Genomic DNA, 14,017 nt, shown 5'->3' with positions numbered 1-14,017 from the left:
TCAACTCGAAAATGAGTTGCTTACATTGGACCCCAATAATTTTTCTTGCATTGAAGATTTTTTGTCCAAGTTCAAGACCCTTAGACTTCTCTTGGAAGGTGTTAAGGTTAAGGAAGAAGATAGTAACCTTATCTATTCCATTCTTACTAAGTTGGGACCAACCTATTCTGTGTTTGTTTCCACCTTCCATTCTACAAGAGAAGCCTTCATTTCTCAAGGACAAGCCTACAAGTCCCCTTCCTTTGATTCCTTTTGTGATTCTTTAATAAGAGAACAAGAAAAACTCTTACACCTTGGTCTTCTTCATCTTGGAAACTCTTCTAAGAAAGCGTTAGCCGCCCAGCAGCAACCAAATTCAAAGAATCCTAAGAAGTTGTATCCTAAAAGGAATGGTCCTAAACCAAACAAGGGTCCTAAGCAATTTCAGCCTCAAAATGATAAGACAAATAAAAACAAAGGGAAGAAGACTGATAGACATTGCAACTTTTGTAATCGAGATGGCCACTTAGAATCCAAATGCTTTAAGAAGATGGAAGCCTTGGAAGCAGCAATGAAGAAGCATAACATCCATTTGGAGCACTCTTCAACTTCAACTTCATCTTTTGGGATAACACTTTCTGCATGTGGTTGTCAAGCATCTCGGTCTGGCTATGCACTAAATGTAATCTTCTTCTTCTCATTCTCATGAGTGGCTCATTGATTCTGGAGCTTCTTATCACATGGCCAAAAACAAAGCCATGTTTTCTTCTTTAAATGATTGTAACACCAAAAATATATATGTTGGTGATGATAGATCTCTTAGTGTTGTAGGGACTGGAACTGTTCATATAGACAATGGTCAATTTAATGATGTATTATGTGTTCCAACCTTATCCTGCAACCTTCTATCTGTATATCAGATAACTCATTCAGGTGAAGGTAAAATCGTTGAATTTTCACCTCGCAATGTTGTAATTAAGGACCTAAGAGATCCTAGACAGATTTTAGCTACTGGCATTGTTGATGATTCTACAAGGTTGTATAAGTTTCACAACTTTGGGTCATCAAATCTTCCCTCGATATTTGTTGCTCATAATGATGAAGTGAGCAAACTTTGGCATGAGCGATTTGGTCACTTAAACTATCGCTCTCTTCAGAATCTATGTAAAGAAAATATGGTGACAGGTCTTCCAATGGTATCTTGCAGAGATGGTGTTTGTTCCAGATGTGTACTCGGAAAACATCATCGAGACAGTTTTGAAAAACGTGCCTCTTGGCACGCCTCAGCCCCTTTACAGCTTGTGCATAGTGATTTATGTGGTCCACTTCCAGTTGTTTCATTCTCTGGCTACAAGTATTTCTTAACTTTCATTGATGATTTCTCCAGACGCACTTGGGTATACTTCTTAAAACTCAAGAGTGAAGTATTTAACATGTTCTTGGCCTTTAAGGCCTTTGTTGAAAAACAATCTAGACATCAAATTCTTAAGCTAAGATCTGATAATGGCGGAGAATATGTTAACAACAAATTCATCAACTTTTGCACTGAGAATGGAATTCAAATGCAACATATTGTTCCATATACTCCACAACAAAATGGTGTAGCTGAAAGGAAGAATCACACCTTAAAGGAAATGGCTAATTGTATGCTTCAATCTAAAGGACTTAGTCTTAATTATTGGGCAGAAGCAATTAACTGTGCAAATTACATAATAAATCGCACTCCTACTAAGGTTTTAAAGAATATCACTCCAGAAGAAGCATGGAGCTCAATTAAACCAGATGTAAGTCACTTTCGTGTTTTTGGAAGTGAAGCATGGGCCCATATTCCAAATAAGAAACATAAAGCTTTAGAACTTGAGAGTGAAAAATGTATTTTTTTTTGGATATTCTGAAGATGTCAAAGGATATAGACTTATTCCACTTAAGTCCAAAAATTTTATCATTAGAAGAGATGTAAAGTTTGTTGAAAATATATCGGCCTACGAGCCTAGTTCGACGGATGTGCCACCTCTCCCTATCTCTTCTACTTTTGAAAATACTTATTCCTCAGATGATGAAAGCGAGGATGAAAATCCTCCCCCACCTTCTCATGATCCTCCTTCAGCTCCTCAGCTTCCAAAATGGGTCCGTGCTACTCGGGATGCAGCAGGTGATCTTGCCGGTGATCCTGCAGATCAGCAACGATAGAGCCTCTACTTTATTGGCTCAAGCTTCAGTGAATTATGATCCTGACACCTTTGCAGAAGCTTCAGGACATCCAGATTGGGAAGCAGCTACGAATGAAGAATATCATTCATTATTTGCAAATGATACATGGGATCTTGTTCCTCTACCAAAGGGACGAAAACTTGTTAGATGCAAATGGGTTTACAGAACCAAGTATGGACCAGATGGAAAAGTTGATAAACATAAAGCTCGTCTTGTTGCTAAGGGTTTTTCACAAGTTGAAGGCATTGACTACACTGAAACCTTCTCCCATGTTGCCAAAATGAACTCTATCTGCCTTGTTCTTTCCCTCGCTACCTCTTTCAAATGGGAAGTCCATCAGATGGATGTTAAATCTACCTTCTTGCATGGGGACTTGCATGAAGAAATCTATATGGAACAACCTATTGGCTTTATACAAACAGACTCCAGCCTTGTATGTCGGCTTAATAAATCCCTTTATGGTCTCAAGGAAGCTCCTCGAGCTTGGTATGCCAAAATGGATAACTTTCTTTTAGAAAATGGCTTTTCTAGGTGTCATTCTAACAATACTGTCTACACCAAGAAAGTGGGCAAGTCTCTTATCATTCTTGTTCTTTATGTTGATGATCTTATCCTAACTGGTAGTGATCCCAACCTTATAAACCATGTGAATTCTAGCCTTAAAAGGAATTTTGAAATGACAGACTTAGGACACTTACATTATTTTCTTGGTCTTCAAGTCTTGCAATCCAAGGAAGGTATTTCCCTTTCCCAGTCCGAGTATGCCTGTGATGTTCTAGGCCATTTTCACATGGAAGACTGTAAGCCAGCCCCTTCTCCCTTTCAGTCTGGAGTCAAACTTTCAGTCACTTGTACTTCTCCTGAAGTTGATGCTATCTTATACCGTCAACTTGTAGGAAAACTTCTGTATCTAACCCATACTCGTCCTAACCTTTCCTTTGTTGTTGGCCTTGTTGCTCGGTTTATGCAAAACCCACATGAAAGTCATTGGAAAGCAGCTAAAAGAATACTTCGTTATGTTCGAGGTACAGTTCAGTTTGGGATTCATTACAGTGCCGAAGCAGCTCCTCTATTGGTTGGTTTCACTAATTCCGATATGGCTGGTGACCCTGATTATCGAAAGTCTACTGCAGGTTATGTGTTCACTGTTGGTTCAGGACCTATCACATGGGCTTGCAAGAAACAAGGTGCCATTTCTCTTTCTTCAGCAGAAGCAGAGTATCGTGGTGCCATAGAAGCTAGTAAGGAAGCCTTGTGGCTTCGTCAGATCCTGTCAGAGTTTGGCTTTCAGCAGCAACATCCGACTACACTTTGGTGTGATAATCAAAGTGCCATTCAACTATGCAAAGATCCAGTCCAACATCAGCACAACAAACACATTGAACTGCACATGCACTTCATCAGAAAGCTCATTCATGACCATGTTCTTGAAGCGCAATATTGTTCAACAGATGATCAAGTTGCAGACATCTTTACAAAGGCTCTCACAGAGGCGAAGTTCACTAAACTTCGATTTATGGTTGGAGTTCAGGAAGTTGTCACTAAGGGGGGATAGGCTCTAGTGCCTCCTTCCTTCTCCTATTGTGTCATATTTGTAAATCCTTCAATCCTATCCCAAGTTGTTCTTAAGGGGGGATGTTAGGATATTCCGACACATAAGAAATAGTTAAGTATAACTTGGTCTAGTATAGAGTTAGGTAAAGTGTGTTTCTTTACTATGTACATTTTGTAACTTACATTCCGACAGTCACGATATGTAGTGATCCGACGGTTCATTCTCTCCTCGGTATTACCAACACTTGATCCGTGGCTTAACACTCGATTGGTCCATGATCTCTATTTAAATAGCATGGAGGTTCATTTGTAGGTTAACTGTTCATGAGAGAAGCTTATGTAAAATTTCATTCTTTTATTAATAAATTGCCTGAAGTGGCCGCATTGGCTCAGGCCGTGGACTATTTCCCTCTTTGAGGGTTTTAACCACGTCAAAATATTGGTGTATTGATCTGTGATCTGCGTGTGAGCGGTGTCCTTTGGTGTTCTGTCTAAGGAACTTACCCTGTAAATTCCTACAAAAACAATCCAAGGTATGCCTCTCATTTTGGTATATATGTTGATGAATTATTCTTGACAGGTGCATATCCTCTCAATCTAAAATGTAACAGGGAGTTGGTTTCTGAATTCAAAATGAAAGATCTTGGTTTAATGCACTATTTCCTGGGACTTGAGGTTTGGCAAAGACCAGGTGAGATTTCCTTTCACAAGGAAAATATGTTGTAAAATTACTAGAAATATTTGGCATGGTTGAGTGAAAATCCTCACCTACACCTATGGAGATGAATTTCAAAAAGTTGTATGGAGAGGTTGTTGGATCGGACCTAGCAAACCCATCAAAGTATAGACAATTGGTCCGTGCTCTTATGTTCCTCATGAACACTCACCCTGACATATGCTTTGCAGTTAACACTTTGAGCCAGTTTATGACTGAACCTTACCACGTACATTGGGTCGTTGTCAAGTATGTATTGAGATATCTACATGGGACTATTAACCTTAGACTAAGATATGTCGTTGGAGACATTAGACTACATGGATATACAAGTGCAAATTGGGTTGGTAGTGTTGCCGACAGGAAGAGTACTTCCACATGTTATTTTAGCCTAGGGTCTGCCCTGATATAGTGCAGAAATTTGTAGCCCTTAGTACTGTTAAGGCTAAGTATATTATAGCTAGTTTAACAAGTTGTGAAGTAGTTTGGTTGAGGAAGCTCTTTGGAGAGTTATTTGAGCAGGTTCTGGACACGATAGTTATCTATTTCGACAATAAGAGTGAGTTTCGTTTGTCAAAGAATCTTGTGTTGCATGACAAATCCAAGCATATAGAGATCAGATATCATTACATCTGAGACATGGTGCAAAGCAGAGCCGTGAGACTCCTCCACATTTCGACAGATAAGCAAATAGTCAATATCCTCACCAAGGCTTTGCCGAAAGGGAAGTTCTTGGTCTTAAGGGAGCAGCTTGGATTGGTTAAGATGACCCTTTCAAATAAGGGTCCTGCCTCATCAAGAACATTGAGCAGTGCTCTCCCCCCCAATTGAGCTCCCAGGGTGAGGAATGGAGAAATAGGGCTCCTGGGAATGAAAAACCTCTAACCAATAGGATTTTGAGACCTCGGATCTCCCCTAGGCAAAGTATGCCCTAGTTAGCGACCTGCCTACTCCGTGGGATAACCTCCCCCATCTGGCCAATGGGCTGAGGGACTTGGGATAAAGTGTGATCCCTACCCCTTGCAGTAGGTGGATCTTGCCCAACTTGGTGGATGCAAGTGTTCTTCCATCTGACTCTTTAGGGTTAAGATGGATGATCAGGGACCATAGATAAGAGTGTGATCCTTACCTTCGGTAAGTTGATATCGCCTATTGTCAGGGACTTTTGGATAGAGTGTGATCCTAAAAAATTATAATTTCATTTGAAATTACTATCATTATTATTAATTATAAAAAGAGTTAATATATATGAGAAACATATATACATTTAAAAAAATATGGAACAAGATTTTTAACCATGTAGATTTATCTCCATTTTTCATGGAGATTTTTAATCTGTAAATAGGTTTTATTACAATATCATGGGCCAATACCATCCCTTATCAATACTACATGTCCAAAAAACCCTAACTCACTTTATATGAAACTTTCATATGCCATTATTTTAATTAAACAAACTAATTAGAATGGAAAAAGGGCATAACTACTTTGGAGATTAAAAAAAAAAAATTGTGTATATAAGAATATTTTATAATATTCTATGGAGGATAAATCCGTATTATCGATCTAATATCTATTATCCATATATAGCTTGAGTGGGCCTAATGGTTAATAGCATGTGTTTCCTCGTAAGAAATCATAGGTTCAAAACTAAAGGGAGGTAGAGTATGTATGTATCACCACTCGTCACATTGGAATTAAATTATAATTAGATTAAAAGAACTTGAGAAATATATAGAGTGATATCAACCACATTTAGATAAACAATAGAGTAATCCAATTTAAAAAAATCTAATCTAATTTATAATTGTTTTAAATTTAATATAAAAATATGTAATCCCCTCACTGCTCAATATAAAATTGGCAAAGAAATTCTCTCTCATATAGATATGCTTTATATTTATGAAAATGATAAGATATATATTTAAAAATATAGTGTGTTTTTATTGTTGATTAAGTAGAAATGATAAAAATGTAATCTTATCGAATTTACCAATTAAAAAAAATGAAAAAAATTATAACTAAATTTAAAATAAATATTAATAAACAAAAACAAATATTTATTAACCATATATTTTATTCCATCAAAATTATATAATAATAAATCAATCAAAAATATTTAAATCTTAAATCTTATTTAAAACTTTATTTTATTTTATTTTATTTATTCATTCATTTAAATTAAAATTAAGATTTTATTTTATTTCTTTAAAGGACAATTACATGAAAAATAGAGTTTTTATTCTATTTTTCATAACAAGAAAATGATGAACACGCGTTTCAGTTTGTTTATATACTCAACTTCAACTTTCTTTTTGTGACAGGAGAATCCGTCCTTTTCCTTCCAAGAGTTTCAATATCAAAATATTTAGGAAATTCAATATCGAAATTGCTTTAAAAAATATAATGTTTTTTCTTTTAAATATGTGATTGTGCTTTTGCTTGTGATTTTCAAATTATTTATTTAAGATATTGAATTTACAAAATAATGGTTGTTTTGTTGAGCTCAAAGGTTACAAAATAATGGTTGTTTTGGTGAGCTCAAAGGTTTATGGTATAGCTTAATGTGAGAGATGCATAATTTTACACATGTTTTCTTAAAAAGATATATATTTAAATAAAAATAAATAAAATATATATATATATATATATATATATATATATATATATATAAATTAATTAATTAAGAAAATAAATATATTTGATTGGTTTATTTAATTAAAAATATTTCAATCTTATTTTCAATCATAAAATATAACTATATAAAATATTTATGTCAAACAACATATATGAAGCAACATATTTATTTTTCTAATCTTATAGCAGCGTTATAAAAAAATAAAATAATCAAATTATATGAAGCAATTAGAAAAAAAACGTGATTAAAAATTTTTAAGTACTCTCATTATGACTAAATAAATATTGAAAATGTTGAATCCATTTTATTCATAAGAAAATACAACTTAAACCATGAAAAAATACAAATTGTTTGTATATAAAGCTTTTAGAGGAAGTAATATATATAAAGTTTCCTGAAAAAAAAAAACAAATTTATTTAAGTCTAAAATATTTATTCAAATTTTGCATGGTAAAAAAAATTGCGAGTGATTAAAATAAATCTTATAATATATATATTTTTTTAACTTTGAACTAACAAATTTACATCATTTTGAAAAACAAAAACAATTATTTTACATCACTTTCACAAAAATTTTCTTCATATGATTTTTCATCTCTTTTTATAATTGATATAGATCACAAAAACTCAATTCAATAACAATTATACATTGTAAATAAATCACATTTCATTACACTAAATATAAACACAAAACTTGTTCACTATACATATATCCCTCCGTTTTATTTATTACTAATGCCAGGCCAGCTAGTATTGAAATTATTTTCCGTCGCCCCTCCCTTCCTTTCACTCAGAAAGCTGAATGGTCTTGATACGGGGCTCTCGACCAGGCGTCTTGGGGATAATAACGGTGAGCACACCCTTGTCCATCTTTGCCTCCACCCTGTCAATCTCACAATTGTCAGGGAGCCTGAGACGACGCGAGAAACTTCCCTGCATTCTTTCTAAATACAGATACGTTTCGTTTTTTTGCACTTCTTTCTTTGATACTTCACCGCTTATTTTCAACACTCGCTTGCCCTCTTCAACTTCAACTTTAATGTCCTCCTTTGTCAAACCTGTAGCCATGAAGTGGTGAGTTTAAGTCGATTGCAGATTTATCGTAGTCATGAAGTGGTGAGATTAAGTCGATTGCAGATTTATTTAATATTTGGGAATTCTACAGACATGAACGCCGTCAAAAAAAATTCGAAAATAACGTTAAATAATAAAAAAAATCTGATGGATCACAGAAGCCTCACTTCAACAAAAAAAAATTCTGATAAACCAAAACAAAAATATATTTTATACCAGGAATATCGGCCTTAATGATATGTACCGTTGCGGTCTCTTTCCAGTCCACCGGAAGCTGCAAATTCTCGAGGACATTGGACGGCCTGTTAGAAGCCAACAAGTCCATGAATTCAGAGAGATCCAACACATCCGAGCTGTGGTACGGAGAATTCGCCCTCCGACTTCCAAGCAAAGGTCCCAACGACATGTTTCTCAATTGTTGATGAAGCCAAACTAATGTAATCTGCAATAACAGGAACAAACAAATTAAAGAGAAGCTTTAAGTTTATTGGGCATCAATCTCTGCAACAAGAAAAACAAAAAACTTGGAAAGAAAGAAAACGAGCTCTATTAGTCCTCACCAACGAATTTGCTGGTAAGAAAACACGCAGAGCAAATATTGCAATGCTGGGCATGTAATATAAAGAGAACTGGGGAAGAATGTGAAAGTGAAGTTTGTAACGTTTGGGGTGGCCTGGAGTTTGTAACGTTCGTCGTTTGGGTGGCCTGAAGAGAGGTTTGTGTGCATGCAGGGTAACTGGCAGCGTATCAAAGAAATGACTGGAACTCAGAGGAATATTTTACAGACAGACCATCCACAACCTGAAGTGCAGGTTAAATCATTTGTTTCCACAAACAGTAACCGTTTATTGTGTAGATCTTGGCCACACATCATTGCTCAGCTACTTTGAACCATACCTTTTGTGCCAAATAATTTTCTATAATTCACTGAACAATGTGCATGCCATATTGCTGGACTCACAGGTCTTTTTAACCCAAAATAATTTTCGCAACTCAGTAGACAATGTAATTGTGCACGCCATGACTTTCTCTTCCCCATATTAACAAAGGTATTTTTATTAAAAAGAAATATGGTTTATATTAATAAATGATATATTAGCCTATAGAGGGAAGTCAAATGAGTTAGCAAGGTTTTTTTAATAGTTGAATTCATTTTGATAAGGATGAGATTAATAATTAACCTAATAAATTAAGATAAAATGAAATTTCAGGTTTTGGGTAGCTAAATTGTTAATTGAAGTAATATGAAATTTGCAGAAATTGTGAAATTTAAGGTTTAAATATGGGAAAGGTGGAAAGATGGTAGAACTCAGAAATTTATTAATAAACGGGCCTAAAAAATGGAAATTGAAGAAATTATATGTTATTTTCACTTTAAATATTAATATTATGGACATAGGTTATATTTTGATTTTAGGACATAGGTTATATTTTGATTTTTTTTTAAAAAGAATTTATATTTAAATCTTACTTAAATAACTTTATGTACATGTGTGATGTTCAAAAGTAATAAAAGTATATGTAATGTTTATTTTTTTAACTTTTCAAGAATAAATTATTTAACTTTATGTACCTGTGTGATTACTAAAAGTAATAAAAGTATATGTAATGTTTATTTTTTTAACTTTTGTAAATTATTTAACTTTATGTACCTGTGTGATTACTAAAAGTAATAAAAGTATATGTAATGTTTATTTTTTTAATTTTTCAAGAATAAATTTAATTTTAGATTGTAGAACCCAGAAATTTACTAATAGGGCGGCTTAAAAAAATTCAAAATTTGAAGAAATTATATATTATTTTCACTTTAAATATTAATATTATGTACTAATATTATGTACTTAGTTATATTTTGATTTTTTTTTTAAAGGGTTTATATTTAAATCTTAGTTAAATGGATTTATGTACATGTGTGATGTTTAAAAGTAATAAAAGTATGTGTAATGTTTATTTTTTTAATTTTTCAAGGGTAAATTTAATTTTAACTTATATATTTAAATTTTTTTTCATTAAATAAAATAAATTTTATATATATATATATATTCACTGTTCAAATTAATTTGTAGACGAAACAGTTTTTTTCACGGGAATTCACCAAAATCTCATAATATAATTTCAAGATTTTTTGTTATGTAAAATAAATTTTTGAAATCATAAATGGATTCGACACCCTGAAAAAATGCCCTTGGGCACTTAAATTATGTAGATTAAACAATTTAAACTAAAGCTTTTAAAAGTTTCTTTCAAATCTTGTTTAAAATTAGCCAGAAAAAAGGTCATTCCATCTATAAGTTAGACTATATATATATATATATATATATATATATATATATATATATATATATATATATATATATATATATATATATATATATATATATATATATATATATATATATATATATATATATATATATATCTATAGATATATATATATATATATATATATATATATATATATATATATATATATATATATATATATATATATATATATATATATATATATATATATATATATGCTTTCATAATGTTAGATCTTAGAGTTTTGTGATCCATATTGCAAAAAAGAATGTCTTTTGGATTAAGAATATTTTTTGTTTTCATAGATCAAGATTCTCCAAATGCTTTTAGACACAATCAATTACTTCCTATATTTAATGATATTATATCTTAATACTAAGAAAGCAAACAAAAATTTTAAACTATGATCCCCAACTTCACAAGTTATGCTAAAATTCTTAGTCTTTCCCTCCTAAAATTCCACCAAATGGACTTCTCTAAGAAGGTGACTTAAGCCTTCCTTTGACATTGTTGTGGCTTGTTGATTTAGATCCCTAAATATGATATTATTAGAAGAGGATTTGAACACTAAAATTACTTCCTTTAGGTGGAGCACTAGATCCTACAAATCTAAATTATGAGTCAACTACTTACCTAGCATCAAATTGACCACCACTAAGGATTCCCCAAAGACTTGCACAATTCTCAAACCATAGTTGGAGGCTCTTCCGAGAGGCTTTTTGTAGTAGGATTTTTAGCATCATTAATTCAACCAAATTGTTTGTACCCTTGCCACAATTTGCCTTTAAAGTAAAATAATGAAAAGTTGAAATATATAGAACACCTCCCACACCACAAAGTTGTTCAAGCCTCTAGCACACCCCATCAAAGAATCCCCAACTACATTTTTTATTGACCAACAATTCGCTAACCTATTGAGACATATTTGGAGAATGATACCTTTTTACAAGATTAAAAAGAGCCACAACTTAAAGAATACTTGAAAAGTTGGAATTTCTTTATCAACAAATAATATATTCTTGTGAGACAACTAAACACTTTATAGAATAAGAAAAGGTAAAGCTCTAAAAGGATTTAGTTTTGTCCTAGTGAACCAACTATGAAGAAAAAGTGTAAAATCTTCCTTATGCAATAGGTCCCTTTAATTCAACCATTTGTTGATGTCATGTCGAACTATTTGGATAAAAGGACACTAGTGAAAGAAATGATGAGTCAATTCCTTGGCATTCCTACAAAGCAAGAAGAAACTCAATCCATGTATATTCCTTTTCTTTTAAGCCTCCTAAGTTAACAGGTTGTTCCATAGTGCTAGCCATATAAAGATCTTATTATTATTTGGAACCTTAACCATCCAAATCCTCTTCCACCACTACATTAGGACTTCTTGTGCCATTGTCATTAAATATTGGTAACCTACTTTCACCATATACAAACCTCCCACCTTGTTCTTCATCCAAATAATATTGTTGATGTCCTTCAAACTCTAATATGAGTTATTTGTAAGTCATTATTAAATATTTCCCATTTCTTCTTCCAATCCTCTTTATACCCACATCTTAATCTATCTTCAAGGTTTATGTCCAAATGGTAGTTCTTAAACAAGTTCATTGCAATATTTAAGAGTTTTGATATCCCTTCTCTATGCAAACTCAACAAGTCGACTGATAATGTTAGCAAGTGCCCATAACGCATGATGATTTCAACCCCCATCCTCACTTCTTCTTTGTTTCCAGACTTCCATATGAAAAACCTACCTTCCATTAGGAAATATGGAATTAGTGCCTTCCAATGTGTTGAACCATTTTTCCAATTCTTACCTTCCCTTCTTATCCAAGTTAAAATAAAATGAGGATCCAAGTACTTTTGAGTAATTATTTTACTCCATGGATTCTCCTTACTTATCAAATTCCCTTCCAAGTTTTCTACTAGTGTCACTCTAATGACATGAATTTTTTTTATCACCCATCTCCCCATATCCTTTGATCTCAATAACGTTTTTTATTTTGAGCACCCATCCCCCCTCATCCTTTGATCTTACTAACAATTTCCAATTTGTTTAATGGAATCCCTCGTATTTTTACTTGCCACTCCAAAGAAAGTTGAAACAAACTTTCCTAATATTTTCCATAACACCTTTGGGGCTATCAACCAAAAATTACCATTAAATTGTGATTACTTCTAATATTTCCTTCACCAGAATGAAACGACCATCTCTTGACAACTACCGGCTACACCAAAAGTGAATACATTTATCAACCTTACCTAAAATCCATATCTAATTGTGTTGCTTATAAGCATTAGGTTGAGCATATAGTAGAGATACTTAAACCCTTCACTAAACTCAAAAACTTGAAATTTAAAAGTACCTAAAAGGTCTTGTATTTTCTTATCATCCATATCATTAAATAATAGAACCATTTTTCTTGAACAACCTAACCCTCAAACAATTTTTCATTCACGAACAACATTGCATCATCTATAAACAACAAATGAGTCAATATAAACACTAATCCCACCTTGATTTTTTTAAACCTGCCAATTCTTTGAACTTCCACTGTAACCCAACTTAAACCCCTTTAGCACTAGGAAAAAAATATAAGGAGAAAATAGAAATCCTTGACATAGACCTCTACTTGGGGTAAAGAAAGGAGAGGAAACCATGTTCACTAGCACTACAAAAGAGACAAACATAACACATGCCATGACCTAGTTAACATTACTTAAGTTAAACCCTATATTAATTAGAAGCATCCTTACATACAACCAATAAACATGGTCATAAGCCTTTGAAAGATATAGCTTTTCCAACATAGCACTCAACTTATTTCTCTTTATACTATGAATTCCTTCTTGACATGTACCTACTATGTCATGGATCCATTTCCCTTCAAGGAAGCCAAATTTTTCTAAGGATATGATAGTGGACAATACTTTCTTCAATCTCACTGCAAGGAATTTTGTAATGATTATATACACATAATTACAAATGAGATTGGCCTAAAGTCCTTGAAATCTATTAGCTTGTCAACTTTTGGGATAAAACAAACATAGGTAGAATTGAAATTGAGGAGAACGCTACCTATCATTCCAACCCTTTCAACCACTCATAACAAGTCATTTCCTAATATGTCAAGAAAGGCAATAAAAAACTCAATTGTCCACCCATCTAAGATAGGAAATTTTAATTTTTCGAGAATACATAACCCCTTGCTAATTCTTCTATACTTATTTCTTCAAACAATGATTCATTAACTTCATCTAAGACCAAGCATGGGAAAAAGAAGCATACATTCACTACACAAAATTTGTAACCTCTAATTTTTTATAGATATTAGCAGAATGTTGAACCCCTACTTATAGTAACTCCTTAAAACCTTCAACTCAAACACCTTCAACCTTAGATAGATCCCAAATTATTTTCATATTCTTTTGTTCATTGGTGAATTGTGAAAGAACTTTGTAATTTTGTCACCTATCTCCAACCACATATTTATGCTTTTTGTAGGCCACTCTACGTTGCTACCATATCGAGAGGGATCAAA

General features: G+C 33.0%; 1 protein-coding gene across 1 annotated transcript; it reads right to left on the bottom strand.

Annotated features, from left to right (window-relative positions):
- Positions 1 to 7,883: 7,883 nt before the first annotated feature.
- On the bottom strand, positions 7,884 to 8,785 carry LOC149197783 (18.1 kDa class I heat shock protein-like). The gene is made up of 3 exons (XM_089408790.1): positions 8,732 to 8,785; positions 8,388 to 8,613; positions 7,884 to 8,155 (listed from the first exon to the last, which is right to left on the bottom strand). Exons 1-3 carry the CDS (start codon positions 8,783 to 8,785, stop codon positions 7,884 to 7,886), a joined length of 552 nt encoding a protein of 183 aa, XP_089264916.1.
- Between the last annotated feature and the right edge of the window lie 5,232 nt (positions 8,786 to 14,017).

Source organism: Pinus tabuliformis, chromosome 2_2, assembly GCF_031772625.1.
Source record: "Pinus tabuliformis cultivar Carrire ecotype Pingquan chromosome 2_2, CPIR1, whole genome shotgun sequence".
Lineage (NCBI taxonomy): Eukaryota > Viridiplantae > Streptophyta > Pinopsida > Pinales > Pinaceae > Pinus > Pinus tabuliformis.
This window is presented reverse-complemented; position numbering and strand designations above follow the sequence as displayed.